The 15,982-nt window shown below is 41.1% G+C and overlaps 1 protein-coding gene across 1 annotated transcript in view; it reads left to right on the forward strand.

Moving 5' to 3' along the window:
• The first annotated feature begins 2,446 nt into the window (after positions 1-2,446).
• The window catches only part of cps1 (carbamoyl-phosphate synthase 1, mitochondrial), a 60,407-nt gene continuing 46,871 nt past the window's right edge, over positions 2,447-15,982 (forward strand). The window contains exons 1-17 of the mRNA XM_080479063.1: positions 2,447-2,609; positions 3,865-3,974; positions 4,216-4,360; positions 6,315-6,404; positions 6,495-6,551; positions 6,626-6,718; positions 6,814-6,903; positions 8,538-8,666; positions 8,843-8,949; positions 9,185-9,326; positions 9,700-9,777; positions 10,700-10,798; positions 11,143-11,238; positions 12,003-12,192; positions 12,474-12,631; positions 13,031-13,159; positions 14,100-14,244. Of these exons, the coding sequence (XP_080335189.1) occupies positions 2,493-2,609; positions 3,865-3,974; positions 4,216-4,360; positions 6,315-6,404; positions 6,495-6,551; positions 6,626-6,718; positions 6,814-6,903; positions 8,538-8,666; positions 8,843-8,949; positions 9,185-9,326; positions 9,700-9,777; positions 10,700-10,798; positions 11,143-11,238; positions 12,003-12,192; positions 12,474-12,631; positions 13,031-13,159; positions 14,100-14,244 (1,975 nt within the window). The 5' untranslated portion in view covers positions 2,447-2,492. The remainder of the gene's footprint in view (positions 2,610-3,864; positions 3,975-4,215; positions 4,361-6,314; positions 6,405-6,494; positions 6,552-6,625; positions 6,719-6,813; positions 6,904-8,537; positions 8,667-8,842; positions 8,950-9,184; positions 9,327-9,699; positions 9,778-10,699; positions 10,799-11,142; positions 11,239-12,002; positions 12,193-12,473; positions 12,632-13,030; positions 13,160-14,099; positions 14,245-15,982) is intronic.

Here is a 15,982-nt window from a genome sequence, read left to right on the forward strand (position 1 = left end):
ATTCCACGGCTTAAAGATGTGTTGTATGCCTGCAATTTGCAATAACGTACATCATACATGATTCATCACTGTAAAGTGATGTGAGGCATCGGGGCGACACTCAACGGCTGCTGCAGTCTGTGTTTTGACAGATTCCAGAGCTACATTGAATTACTCTGAATCATAGTTTAATTAGTTTGTTTAAACAACCCGAGTTATCCACACCAAGTAGAGCAACCAATACATGTTGAGCTTGCATGTTCACCCCACAAAGAAAGAAAAAGTGTTTGTTGTCTCTTCTGGTATAAGTAAGTAGGTAGGTAGGTAGGTAGGTAGGTAGGTAGGTAGGTAGGTAGGTAGGTAGGCAGGTAGGCGGGTAGGCGGGTAGGTAGGTTGGTAGGTAGGTAGGTAGGTAGGTAGGTAGGTAGGTAGGTAGGGAGGGAAGGAGGTAGGCAGGTAGGTAGGTAGGTAGGTAGGTAGGTAGGTAGGTAGGTAGGTGGGTAGGTAGGTAGGTAGGTGGGTAGGTGGGTAGGTAGGTAGGTAGGTAGGTAGGTAGGTAGGTCCCGACGGTCCTTTCGGTAACGGCTTTAATTAAATGCATGCATTTATGATGATGAATACAATTATAACATCAAGCTGGAAACAACCAAAATGTCAAACACAGGCTGTTAAAGCAGAGCTACTATGAAAACTTTTACTGTCACTCTATTAATTCATCTTCTGTTTTATCCAATTTGGCGTTGCACGGAAGCTGATGCTGATCCCAGCTCATCACAAGTGAGCCAAATGCATGCCTTCGGATTGTGGGAGAAAGTTGGAAAACCAGCTGACAATCCATGCATGCACAAGGAGAACATACAAACTCTACAGAGAAAGGCCAAAAATCCACAATCTGGCCACGGTGTTCTTGCTGTGAGGTCCGAGCAGCTTTCCACTGCAGTCCATCCATCCATTAGTTATCTTCTATACAGCTTCATCTAATCGAGGCTTGTTTTCACAGCCGGATGCTTCAGTGCCGTCATGTTCATGTAAACGTTTGGGGAAGAAAAGGTTTACCTGAACAACCACACTCCTGGTCATTTAATTGGACCACATTTTCTAACTCGGTTACTCGATTTATAGCGCTGAGTAACAAACCACATCTTACAAACAGCAGTATAAATAAAGTGTGGACGTTAATACATCACTTCCTATACAAGTAGACATAATAAGGGGGCATGAATGTAGGTGTCATGTCATCTGTGAAGCTGTTATAGTTTTTACTACCCAGTGGCAGCCAAATGATACGAGAGGGCTTTCGGGTCTTACTCTCACTCATTCTGTGTATATATAGCTATGCTCATACAGTTTACCTCCACAACTCTGTTCACTGGCTCAAAATCCCTGTGAAGCTTTTGAGCAACAATTGCCACTGGAGGTCAGCAGTGTTCCACAGAGCTGCATGAGCAGCAGCGACACTAGGAAGACAGATGGAAACACACTCTCTGGTCAACAAGGGGAGGCTTTGATTAGTCACATGCAAGCAGTGTATGCCGAACTCCAGCGTACGGAAATCAGACATTAGTTATTAGTTGTGTGTGTGTGTGTGTGTGTGTGTGTGTGTGTGTGTGTGTGTGTGTGTGTGTGTGTGTGTGTGTGTGTGTGTTTGTGCGTGGCATCAGATTTTTCTTTTTCTTTTCTTTTTGAAGAGCAGAGTCCATTGTTCCAAATCCAATTCCTGGAGTGTGAAGGTATTTCCTGATCTATACAGGTTCTAATACTCACAGCCACTTTGTTCAGACTGCTGAACACAGCAGAGTGGCAGTCAGGCAGCCTTCTCCACAGAGGACTGGTCTTGCAGTGATCAGCAAATACACAGACCTCTCTAATCCCACCACCATGCAGCCTCTCTATGGTCAGTTTGCCTTCCCTTTTTGCAGGCGATTGGCTTCAAAGAAAAGGCTGTAAAGACTCGGCCGCACAGAAAGCACTATGCACAAGTCTGCCACAAGCAGGTACATCTATTCCCAATGGATGCATTTTCATTTTCCAAGTTGCAAAGTGAAGTCCGTGTACCTAATTACTCCCTCTAGTTGAATCTGCAGTCAGTTTTATAAACTTGATAGCAAGTTTGAAAACAGAATGAAAGAGAGACTCAACATGAGGGAAATGTGTGCACATTTGTAGTTCTACTGCCAAATGGACCTAAATATATAACATACAATGATCCATGGACAGCCTTTTGTGGAGTCAATAATTGAAATACTCAGTTTAACGCACTTTTTTGGGCCTGCAGAAAACTTTTGTACAGTTGCAACTGGCTTCAGCTCATCCCATTGACAGACACGAAGGCGTTTTCCTGAAGACCAATGGGAACACGGTGCGCTTCCTGCTCTGTCACTGACCCAAACCCCGGCGGCCAATCGCGAGCAACGTTACAAGCGTGCAACTTCAGCGTGTGGACACGCCAGGGAGTCAAACTCAAGACATCCGCGTTCGCTCCCAAAGAACAACACAAAAGCGTCCAGGCTAATATGACAAGAATCCTTCTGGCGTGCAGCCTCGTGAAATCTGTGAGACGAGGATGTGTGCTCGGCAGAGGCGCGCTGGCCTGCTCCAGGCTTCAAACCACCAAACTCTTCAGCGCAAAGGTAGGAACACGACACGAGTGTGGATGTTTGTTTGTTTTTTTGTTTCGGCGGCACAATGTAGGATACGCTTCCTTGAAATTCCTGTTCCCGAACCGTCTGTGCACAGGAATTTCATGTAAGGTATTTATTTATTAAATTATTTTGTGGCACGCTGAGTGCGCACATGACGGAGTTCTGGAGAAATTTTTAGCGCGCACGTGCAAACATGCGTGCAACTCTATTAAAAGCATGATTAGAACAAGACAAGACGAGTCCAGAGCAGTTCAACGTTTTGTAAGTAGGTTCACGTATGCAGTGCGTGGCACGTCTCAACGCGTAGCTGCATTAAAAAAAAAAAAAAAGTAGCGACAAGAGCGTGCACGCCGACTGAACACGTGGCTTTATATGATGAAACAATTCTGAAGTCCCTGAGCTTCGAATGCGTTCTGTAGTCTCGTTGTTACACTGTGTGAATCAGCCAGATTCATAGAGGGAAGTTTAAGATCACCAGTCTTCACTCCACATCAGCTGGAGTTCTGCAGTGAAGGGGTTCCCCTCATACCACCGTGCGCGAACCCATAAACCTCTACTTCCCAAGAAGAAACTACTGCTGTTTTTTTTTTTTTTAACAGCTGTGTTTTGCACCTGCTGGCCGTATTCGTGTAAATCACATCAAGAATTGCATCATGTTTAAGATCAGCCCTGATTGCAGTTCACACAGAGGGGAAACAAATACACACACTCCCACTACTTTTCTTTCTTTGTGCTCTGCTGTTTGCTTATTGGTTTGAGAAAGCTCACTACCTGCAAGCATTTTCTAACCTTTTAGTACCGCTTTGTTCTTGATCCTGTTGATTTTCATTCGTTTCATATGTCTATAAATGAGGAGAGGATTCTTCTATAAGAAAGACCTAAGTGTAATATAGGTCAGTGGTTATGTGATGGCCACTTATTTGAGGTCGCCGGGTCATGCCAACCTTTTTATGCACATAAATCGTTTTCTGTATCTGACTGTCTCTCGCACACATGCAGGCACATCCCCTCTCTCCCTCTCACACGGAGCAGAAGAACAGATTTGTCTGTCTCAGCATTCACGGCACAATTCACAGTGACCTGCAGTTTCAGCACGAACTCCCAGAGGCTCACTGGCTGCTATCACCCCTAAATTCAAACTCTACAACATGAATATTTGAAAGTTTTTTGGTGTTTTTTTTCCCCCTTTCTTAACTCCATATTTATTAAAAAAGGACCGTCTATCTATTTTCTGGACTCCCAGGCCCAGACAGCCCACCTAGTCCTGGAGGATGGAACCAGGATGAAAGGATTTTCCTTCGGGCACAATACCTCAGCAGCTGGAGAGCTGGTTTTCAACACCGGCCTGGTGGGGTAAGAAAGAGTCACGCTGACTGAAGTTGAACTCAGCACACTTGATCAACTGCAGCTCAGATTCATTACAAAAACACATGTGAAATAAGTTACGAATCTGCTCGGAAGCTCCCATTAGGTGTATAGTTATATATAGCTATTTTTTTTTTAAATCGTATTTTCTACAAGGTAACAAGGTTCCGGTTTGCATGGACGTGTCATTATAACCAGGCGTGTTTGTCCTGCTGTGCTCTTTCTCTAGGTATCCCGAGGCACTGACTGATCCCAGCTACAGGGGTCAGATCCTGACACTTACCTACCCAATTGTAGGGAACTATGGAGTACCCAACACCCAGGAGCTGGATGCGCTGGGTCTGAGGAAACACGTGGAGTCGGAGCGCATCCAGGCAAGAAATTCCTCTGTGGCTCAATGCTTTCAGGCATTTAAGAGACCTCAGCCGTGCTGTGTGTTTATCAATCAGTGTTATTTATTTATTTTTTGCTGTTGACCTGCGTGATCAGCCGAGAATATTTATTAAGTTCACCAGCACAGATTGCTGGTGGCCACCACAATGCAGAGGCAAACACAACACATGCAAAAGATGCATGAGCTTAAACAATTGATGAAAAACTTTAGGAGTGGCATTCATGATTCTGGTCAATTGTACTTGATGTTCATTCCAACAAATTTTGACTCTTGGATCACGTGTGTGTGGAGAAAAGAACAACTTGCACAATTGTGGCTCCTGAGTAGGAAACAAAGTAGAAGGGACTGAACCGCACAGCACTTTTTCAGCCAGTCAGCTCCCTTGCTCAGGCCAGGGACACATTGCACATCTCCATTGACCTATCAAGCAATGGAGTGTGTAAAGCCAATGGGTGTGACCGGTTTTGATCACTGCTACAAATTGCACATGTTTTTTTTTTTGGTTTTTTTTGGCATAACCACAGAATGTCACTGTATCATTCTTCGTGATTAGAATCACTTTTGCAAGTGTGACCTTTTTTGTTTATTCGCATGAATGTCATTCAGTGCCAGCTTATAAAGCCAGCAAATGCTATTTATAGAATGCTGATTATGTAGTGATTGTTCCAGTAATGTTTTACCATTGTGTAGTTTGTAGGTTTCTTTCAGGGTACTAGAGCAGAGTACAGAGTGTTGTTGTCTGAAGATGACTTTCTTCCATATGATGTGGCTTTGATCAAGTCTGGGGTCTGTCTGTAAATACCCATGAGCTAGTTTTTTTTTTTTTTTTTTTTAAAGAACTGAGAATGGATCAAGTGGTTTCAGTTGAGTTATAGTGTCCAAAATCATACCGGCCAGTTCTTGCGTGAAAAACCTTACTGTTACTTATTTACTTTGAGGCATCAAGCTAATTTATCTAAAATATATTTTGTGAAGAAAACGGTTTATGAATTTGTAATGTTTTGAAATGTGCACTGGGCATTTGCTGCAGTTTCATCACATTTCTGCAAAATAAACCTTTTTTTTTCGCTTTTACTTATTGTCAAATTTTTGTGAGGGCAGGCTAAGTGCTTAAAATATTTCTCTGAATCACTTAATTCATGCTCAGTAATTTGGTCTCTATATAGTAGCTTTTGCCTGAAGTGGCGAGATCTACTCTTCTTGTATCCAGATATCTTAAAGTGCGAAAGCTTCACATGAAAGGAGGCGTTTATGCACCAGCGTCAAGTAAGAGTTAATGGTAAATCGATTTCACTTATACAGCTCTTTCCACTGCTTTAGCGGTCCCCGAAGTGCTTTACACGGTTAAAGTCACATTCACACACACGCTCGCAAACAAAAGATGACCGCAAGGTGCTCAATCCGTCCACTGGGTGTAATACAAGCTCCTGTGTCTTGCTCATGCACAGTGGGGGCACTGGGGGATAGACCCTGAAACCCCTGTGATTGGAAGCCAACTTCCTCAACCTACGGAGCCACAAACTGTCTTTTCTGTGTGCTTTTTTTTTTTTTTTTATACACTGCCATTGCCACGGTAACCTAAAGCTTCCAAAATGGTCGTCTTTAGGATAACTTGGGGGGAGCGAAGCGAAAAGCTAACTGAATAAAATAAATGATTATTAGTTGTTCGTAAAGATATTCAGGATTTTGGATATCGTAAAACGTCATTGACAGTGGTCAATTCTAGTGAGTTGCACAGAAGTCTGGACATAACTCAACTGATTTCTTCTCAGTCGCTCTTGCTTACAGCTGGCATGTTGGCACACCCTTTAGTATCTATGGCAGGTCTCACAGGCCCTTAACTTGTCTTAGCACAGGAGATTTTTATAAAAACCCCTCAAGTGCTTTTCAGTTTGACCCTTTTTAAGACTTACCGTGTGCTTTGGTGCCTCCAGGTGTCTGGTCTTTTGGTACAAGACTACAGCCATGAATATAGCCACTGGAACTCTGTCAAGTCGCTGGGTGAATGGCTGCAAGAAGAAAAGGTCTGGTTTTTTTTTCTCGTACAGAAGAAAGTTGAGAAGATAAATAAGGCTTTTACTATGAAATTCTCTTTTTTTTTTTTTTCTTTATAGGTTCCTGCACTGTTTGGGGTCGACACCAGAATGCTGACCAAAATCATCAGAGATAAGGTAACGCCGATAGAAATTGCCTTTGATCGATGGAATGATTGATCACTTATTAATGTGTTTCACTCCTTCCTCAGGGTACGGTTTTGGGAAAGATTGAATTTGATGGCCAGCCTGTTGAGATATCTGACCCCAACCAGAGAAACCTAGTAGCCGAGGTTTCAACCAAGGTAATAGCTCCCAGCTATTTATGTTTAATTTATATTTAGTCGAGAGATGATATCTGTGAGCGCTAACCTCTGTGCCGTGTCCCTCCATACGCCAGGAAATCAAAGTTTTTGGAAAAGGCAACCCAGTGAAAGTGGTGGCCGTGGATTGTGGCATTAAACACAACATCATTCGTCTGCTGGTGAAGGTGAGTTCCGATACGCTGGGAGTCGTGAAACATGCCCGTTTCCCAATATGCACCAGTGTCGATTACTCAGTGTTGCTGTGTACCTTCTCAATCAGAGAAACGTTAACGCTTCTTCTGATGTGTTCTGCAAGGTGGGTGACTTAAGGTGGGCTCTGAATTATATTCAGAATTAATGATTTGTTGTTGGATTGTTAATGTTTGTACGCGTTTATGAGGAACTAAAAGGTGGGTATGTCTTGAAAGATATTTGAGGGGTTGTTGCCATATTTCCTGTGCCTTTTAATGAGAACTTGTGACGTGAAAGGACATTAATGCTGATTATTTTTGATTTAAGCACATGTTATTGTAATTAAGATTATATAAAATTATTGAAAAATAAAACTATTGTGCAATAACATGATTTTAACTGGTGCAATGGTTTTTAACTGGTGCAATGGTTGCAGGCCTTTTCTAAACATATTTAGTGACTTGAAGTGTCAAAGTAAAAAAAAAAAAGTAGTTTCTATAATGAAATTTGATCATCAGTTAACAACGTACTCTTCATGAACTATTCATCAGGTCTGGCATCAACAAAATGTGTGCTTTAAACTTAAAGCCTGAGTAATGCAAAGTAACAAATGTAATATACCTGAATAGAAATACAAAGAAAACATACAATTTTTTCCTATAATATTAAATGGAATACTCATTTCCTTTGGAAAGAATGTGCTTTCTCCTACTTCTATTTAAATTAACGTTAAAATATTGTTATTTGTATATTTGCAGATTTTTTTTAAAGTATTTATATAAAATTTCTTCAATAAGATATCTAGACTTTCTTTTCCACACACTTTCCCGAACATACTGAATTGACATGGCCTGATCCTGTAAGTTTACTGCAAATGTTTAAGCTTCAATGTTTTCTGGCACGCCTACTTCATGAGTCAGATCTGTGCAATTTTTAAGTGGGTTAGAGTGGCTTCGACTTTGTCAGGACTGGTTTTTACTGAACTGTAGGAAGACAAAACGATTGTGATTCTAAGAGACATTACAGCCAAGAAGTGTTAAGCAGAGGGAGCCGGTGTACTGCTGGTATTCATTGGAAATCCATACTATGTCTAGATATATTTTCTACACAATTGAATGATTAATTTCAGATAATCTTAAGACCTTTTAACGCCCCGCGGCATGCTCGTAAACACCCACACAGAGCTGTGTCGGTTTTAGCACGGTTACACTGAGTTCTTTAATAAGACACATAACAGCAGGGAACAGATGGCGGTGAGGTTCTTGAAAACAGGTTCAGCCAGTTCCCTATACATAGATTCGCTCTGTTACCTGTGAATTATGGTAAATGGCGGCGTGGATTCATTTGTAAAAAAAAGTTTTTTAAAAGTATATGTACTGTGTATGTCATCCTTAATCACTGAAATGAATGAAAAGCTTTCGTTGTAATTTTTTAAAAGATACCACTAGTATTGCTTTGCAGAGATTTGGTCATTGAAACAGAACGTAAATACAATAATGGCCGTTATGTTAACAAAATGAGGGATGCAGGTGGAGGCCCTCCACGCTGTTGTAATAGCTCTGATATATGACTGCAGTTGAGTGATGCCATGAGATGAGAGTAAGCGTGTTGATGTGAATGATTACAGCGAGGAGCCGAGGTCCACCTGGTGCCGTGGGACCAGGACTTACAGGGTCTGGAGTATGACGGTCTTTTCTTGTCCAATGGACCCGGAGATCCAGCTCTGGCTGAAACACTCGTCCAAAACGTGCGCAAGGTAGGAAGTGGGCCATATCGAGAAGCTTCAAATGAGACAAGATCTGATGGTACAATGGGATATTCATGACCATATTCCGAATTCACATTTCAAAGTTGAGAAACTGTCCTTTTTTTTTTTTATCGTACAGAGAGAGTTCATATTTAAATCTTAATCATCACACTTGTTCTTTGAAGGTGCTGCAGAGTGATCGTCCCCAGCCTGTTTTTGGGATCTGTATGGGCAACCAGATCACTGCTCTGGCTGCAGGAGCAAAGTCTTATAAGCTCCCTATGGGCAACAGGTGAGCCCTCTACTAATTTCACTCTGCGGTTTTCAAAGTGCGGGGCAGAGGGGTTGTCAAAGTGTCTCATGAGGGGGGTGCAGCAGTAGTAGGAAGAATCTGAGGGTAAGTGCAAGGCCTTATCTCAGGATGGTTCTTAGTGATTCAGAAAACTGGAGAGAACTGTTTAATTTTTCTGTGAATGCAATATGCATCTGTGACAAGCTGTGTTTCATGCATGAATGTGTTTCCCTAGAGGCCAGAACCAGCCAGTGCTGAATGTAATGACAGGCCAGGCCTTCATTACTGCACAGAACCACGGGTACGGCATAGACAGCGAATCACTGCCTCCAGGGTGGAGCCCGCTTTTCGTCAACGCCAATGATGAAACCAATGAGGTTGATATCTTTCTGTGCAAATGTACATTTCACAAGCATGTTTTTCTAAGGTGTTTAATCATTTTGAAGCCGGTCACTTTGTGCTGGAGGTGGATGAAGATGAGCAATTACTTAATGCAGTATGATTTGACATTCAGCCGAGGAGCGAAAGAAGCTACGTTTCACTGCGTATAAAAATAGTATAAAACCTGCAAATCGAAATGTCATGTTTGTGAACTAACAGCAGCACTATAGCTGCAGTCAAGCAAATGACTTGCTGGATGAGGTGTGCCGATATTTGTTTGTACATAAGATTTTGGAGAGGCTAGATTGTTTAATAGATGTTTACAATATCTTTTAAGTTTTTTTTATATTAACTTTGCATAATCTGCAGGGCATCATGCACAACACTAAGCCCGTGTTCACAGCCCAGTTCCACCCGGAGGCTAAAGGCGGTCCCACCGACACAGAGGTAATTAAGAACTTTGATGGTGCTGTTTAAAGGACTTCCATTCTATACTACACCCTGCATAGTGCAGTCATAACATGTAGAAGTTACAAGCTTGCACTGGCTGACTATAGGCCCCAGCCAGCCTATTAGTTGTGTTATTTCCTGAATATTGTATATATTTTAATTTGAATTTGATGAATTTTATAAACAGCAATTCATTTAGTTTTATATAAAAGTTTAATAATGCTGAGAGTTGCTCCTCTCGCTAAAACAAAAAATTTGATAAAATAATTAACAAAATAAACACAATTTATTCCACACTAAAAAGACGTTAATAGCAAAGTACTATGAATATCATTTGTTTTAAACAGCTTGGCAAAACAAGACTATATATTGTAATGTCATTTGCGTTTTCCAACGTAGATGTAAGAAGTAAAAAAAAAAAGTATAGAATACATTCAAATATTGCCTTATGTAGAGTAAAATATGTAATTTTCAACAAAATTAAAAATGTTTGCCAGCCATGAGAATTGAAGTTGTCGTGATCAATATTGAGTTAAAAGTGGAAAAAACTAACAATAAAATGTACAAACAAGAATTCCATATATGGTTTGTGACTCTGAGCAGTATCTGTATATAGTAGATTTTACGATGGATGCCTGAGTTTGTGTAATTACGCATTTTTTTCAAATTATTCATGACAGTCGTAACAAATACTCACATTTTAATACGAGCCTATCCAAACAACTGAGAAGCAGCAGCCTCAGCTCAAAATCATTTATCACCATGTTAAATGTAAAAGAAAAAAGTAAAAAACTATGGTTTTAGCAAAGGTTGTAGCAGCTGATTGTGTCTTGCGATGTTTTGTTCTTTAGAACGTGCTCAGAACTCATATCCGAGGCAAGATGTATGGTTAATTGAGAAATTGTCTTGGGTTTTTCAGTTCCTCTTTGATGCTTTCATGTCCCTGATCAAGAAGGGGAAAGATGCGAACATTGTGTCCGTTATGCCTTCTAAACCCAACCTTCCTCCAAGAGCTCAGGTACAGTATGTCAAGTAGGCCCTCGGGTTAATGCCTCATGTTGAAAAAACAAAACAAAAGCGCATACACGTTCATTAACGCTTTAGGTCATCTCTGGGTAATTGATTTATTTTCTCATGTAATTTTTTAATTTGTCTAATAGTCATACTTAATGATGCTTTGATAGTACTTGTGCACAGAGCATGCAAAGAGTTAATAATATGCACTGCAGACACTGATGCACTGCACACGCATCACCCAAGCAAACTATCTGCAACAGTTTGAGCGCTTGTTCCCTTTCCCTGTACATTTCTTTGATGCCAAAACAGACTCATTGGCTCTCTCCCTTTGCTGTGTCCCTGCAGGTGTCAAAGGTTCTGGTTCTAGGTTCTGGGGGTCTGTCCATTGGGCAGGCTGGAGAATTTGACTACTCCGGATCTCAGGCTGTCAAGGCCATGAAGGTAAGAGCATCCCGTGACCACTGTTTCGATGCTATCTGAAGTCAGGTGATGCCGTGCTCTTAAATAAAGCTGTGAATGAAGATAGGTCAGTGTGATTTATACTATAGGACTCAATGTTGAAGGACCTTTTAACAAACACGAGGACGTTACAAGTGCAGAAAACTTTAGAAAGATGACTAACATCACCGTCTGGCCCGATCACTTATAATGTCCTAAATTTTTCACATTTTGGTTAATGGACTTTTAAATGTGTCATTTATCCTGCTATAAAGCTCTGCGTATTAGGTGACCAGAACTTAATTTAATGTAGGTTTACCCTTAAGCGCAGGAGTCTTAATTTTATTAAAAGTTGACCCACACTATTGAAAAGCATTCAGATGTAATCACTTTATAGCACATGTGGCATCAGTGCTGTCGTATGTGTACTGAGCGATGATTGAGCAGTCTGGCATACATACAGTTAAAGTATTAGGCCCTTTCAACACAAGTCATCCTGACAAAATGTCTTCAAGGGCAGCAAATGTATGAAGAATTCCATCGAATGATGGCTGCATACTCAGGTTTCCGGATTTTGTTATAATGAATGCTGCCTCACCGGGACACTCGTTGGACGCTTGAGTAGAAGAGCGTTATTGTTAATTTCATTAACAACATCAGTAGTTGTCCCATCACGACTGGTGAAATGGCTTCTCCCTCACCGTCAATAGAAAATTGCCAATGATGAATCATCGTGCTTGTTTTTTGTTCAATTATCTACGTCACAGGAAGAAAACCTGAAGACTGTGCTCATGAATCCAAACATAGCCTCGGTGCAAACCAATGAGGTCGGCTCCAAGCAGGCCGACTCGGTCTACTTCCTGCCAGTGACACCAGAGTTTGTAACTGAAGTTATCAAGACCGAACGTCCGGACGGCATCCTGCTCTCGATGGGTGGTCAGACTGCACTCAATTGTGGTAAGCTCTGTACTTTAGTTTGCTAAATATAACTGTGTTTATAGAATACCCAGGGTATGTGTTTCTATGAAAATCAGTGCAATATAACAGCCCTGATATAGTTAAAGTATATATGTAAAAACCATGCTACTCCATCATAAATAAAGTATATCATTTATCACAGGACAATGCTATGCACATGTGTATTATGTAGTATTACTGTACTATCCGTGCTTCACAACAATGTTGTTTCCACATAATTTTTCAATCCTCTGTATGTTTACATGTAAATGTGTCTTTAGGGGTGGAGTTATACAAGCGTGGCATCTTGGAAAAGTACGGGGTGAAAGTCCTGGGAACGTCAGTGGAGTCCATCATGGCCACGGAAGACAGACAGATCTTTGCTGACAAGCTTCTGGAAATCAATGAGAAGATTGCCCCCAGTATTGCTGTGGAGTCGGTAAGGGTTCAAGTAGGGTTGCACCACATTCACTTAACATGCAAAGTCATTGTTGAGTATTGCCATCTCGATATGAGTAACCAGACTGCAAAGCACTTTTTTTCTTTTCTTTTCGTTTTCTTTTGTTGATCGCATTTCGCAGTTCCCACCTGCTGTCATTTTCCATTGAATTCTGACATCTGGCCTGTTGCCACTCAATATGATGTGAAATACCTGCTGTCGACGAAATATGGTTGAAAGGGTTCAATTTAATTGACTAAAAATGTTAAAATAAGTGTACAGTATATGGAAAACTATAACTGATTGCAGTTCAGTTAATCTTTTGTGATGTGTATTGGATGTATACATTTGCTATTTGTTTTTCTCTCATGTTCATGTCACTTTCTGTTCTTCCTTCAGGTGTGTGATGCCTTAAAAGCGGCAGAGAAGATTGGCTACCCGGTGATGTTGCGCTCAGCGTATGCTCTGGGAGGCTTGGGCTCCGGTCTGTGTGCTAATAAAGAAAGGCTGGAGGAAACCGCGTCAAAGGTCAGAATGAACGGTGCTTTGTACACGGAGAAAACAAATATTTAGTCATTTAATTTTGAATAAAATATTTTTCCATATCACCTGGGATCGTTAATTGCAGCATTAGAAACGGTTATATCTTCACCTATGAACTATCACCAATGAAGTTTGCTGTTGCTAAGCAACAGTCTTTTGTGCTTGTCTCCTTTCCAGCATTATGTGTGACAGCTCAATTGGCTCTAATCTGTGATCACAGGCTGCAAAATGAACTGTCTGTGCCAGCCTGCTTTATACCGGTGCATACTTTTTATGCTGCGTCGTGTATTCTACTGCTTTTTTCATGTTTTTTTTTATTTATTTATTTTTTTTTCCCCCCACATTTGAATGTTTTAATTCCAAATGTTTTTTTTGCCAGCTCTGCTAAGGAGCTGTTCACCTAGTATGTATGAAGGCCAGCGCAGAGACATAGTTAACTGATCCTTTGTCGAGACTTTTACAAAAACATAAGTGTTTTTTTTCACCGAGTCTGTCCTTGTCTGTTCTCAACAGCAGGACCATGTTTATTTCTGTCTACCTCACTTGTAACACTACAGACTGTCCTTGTAACGGGTCGTCATATTTCATTTATTTCAACAGAGCAAATTAAAAACGGTGTTTTCACTTATATTGTGTTCTTTTTCTATAATCTTGTAATTACACTAAATATAAACCCCTGTTTTTGCTCCAATAATTGGTCAGCTGAATTCAAAAATCTTAAGACTATCTGTGAACACAAATGGGCCTTTTTCTCTCAGATATTCTTCACAAATGTGTCTAAATCTGTTATCAAGCACTTATCAGACCCATATCTGCTCAGTTTGTCATTTTAACAATATTTTCTGACCTGTACATTTGCAAGAATGACATGTTGCACAATAAATGCACCATTTTCTATTCAAAATAAATATTGTGCTTCTTGTAGGCGCTTGCCATAACCAGTCAGATCCTGGTGGAGAAGTCATTGCTGGGCTGGAAGGAGGTAGAGTATGAGGTGGTGAGGGACGTGGCTGATAACTGCGTCACTGTCTGCAACATGGAGAACTTCGATCCTCTGGGAATTCACACAGGTAATTCTACAAACACTTTGTGCAATGGGACTGGCTTCCAGCTATCACACGCTCTTGTTAGTTTGTTTACCGTATTGTATCTCTGTTTGTTTGGTTTTGTTGAAAATTGCACGCCCTCATATTCTTTCTTTAAAAAAATTTTCAAAATGGACAGAAAATATATACATACGTGTATATATACAGTGGGGCAAAAAAGTATTTAGTCAGCCACCGATTGTGCAAGTTCTCCCACTTAAAATGATGACAGAGGTCTGTAATTTTCATCATAGCTACACTTCAACTGTGAGAGACAGAATGTGAAAAAAAAATCCAGGAATTCACATTGTAGGATTTTTAAGTAATTTATTCGTAAATTATGGTGGAAAATAAGTATTTGGTCAATAACAAAAATTCAACTCAATACTTTGTAATATAACCTTTGTTTGCAATAACAGAGGTCAAACGATTACTATAGGTCTTTACCAGGTTTGCACACACAGTAGCTGGTATTTTGGCCCATTCCTCCATGCAGATCTTCTCGAGAGCAGTGATGTTTTGGGGCTGTCGCCGAGCAACACGGACTTTCAACTTCCTCCACAGATTTTCTATGGGGTTGAGGTCTGGAGACTGGCTAGGCCACTCCAGGACTTTCAAATGCTTCTTACGGAGCCACTCCTTCGTTGCCCGGGCGGTGTGTTTGGGATCATTGTCATGCTGGAAGACCCAGCCACGTTTCATCTTCAAAGCTTCACTGATGGAAGGAGGTTTGGGCTCAAAATCTCACGATACATGGCCCCATTCATTCTTTCCTTAACACGGATCAGTCGTCCTGTCCCCTTAGCAGAAAAACAGCCCCAAAGCATGATGTTTCCACCCCCATGCTTCATAGTAGGTATGGTGTTCTTGGGATGCAACTCAGTATTCTTCTTCCTCCAAACACGACGAGTTGTGTTTATACCAAAAAGTTCTATTTTGGTTTCATCTGACCACATGACATTCTCCCAATCCTCTGCTGGATCATCCATGTGCTCTCTGGCAAACTTCAGACGGGCCTGGACATGCACTGGCTTAAGCAGGGGGACACGTCTGGCACTGCAGGATTTGATTCCCTGTCGGCGTAGTGTGTTACTGATGGTAACCTTTGTTACTTTGGTCCCAGCTCTCTGCAGGTCCTTCACCAGGTCCCCCCGTGTGGTTCTGGGATTTTTGCTCACCGTTCTCATGATCATTTTGACCCCACGGGATGAGATCTTGCGTGGAGCCCCAGATCGAGGGAGATTATCAGTGGTCTTGTATGTCTTCCATTTTCTGATAATTGCTCCCACAGTTGATTTTTTCACACCAAGCTGCTTGCCTATTGTAGATTCACTCTTCCCAGTCTGGTGCAGGTCTACAATCCTTTTCCTGGTGTCCTTCGACAGCTCTTTGGTCTTGGCCATAGTGGAGTTTGGAGTCTGACTGTTTGAGGTTGTGGACAGGTGTCTTTTATACAGATAACCAGTTCAAACAGGTACCATTAATACAGGTAATGAGTGGAGGACAGAAGAGCTTCTTAAAGAAGAAGTTACAGGTCTGTGAGAGCCAGAGATCTTTCTTGTTTGAAGTGACCAAATACTTATTTTCCACCATAATTTACAAATAAATTCTTTAAAATTCCTACAATGTGAATTCCTGGATTTTTTTTTCACATTCTGTCTCTCACAGTTGAAGTGTACCTATGATGAAAATTACAGACCTCTGTCATCATTTTAAGTGGGAG

The sequence above is a fragment of the Lipophrys pholis genome (genome assembly GCF_963383615.2).
Source record: "Lipophrys pholis genome assembly, chromosome: 13".
In the NCBI taxonomy this organism is placed as follows: domain Eukaryota; kingdom Metazoa; phylum Chordata; class Actinopteri; order Blenniiformes; family Blenniidae; genus Lipophrys; species Lipophrys pholis.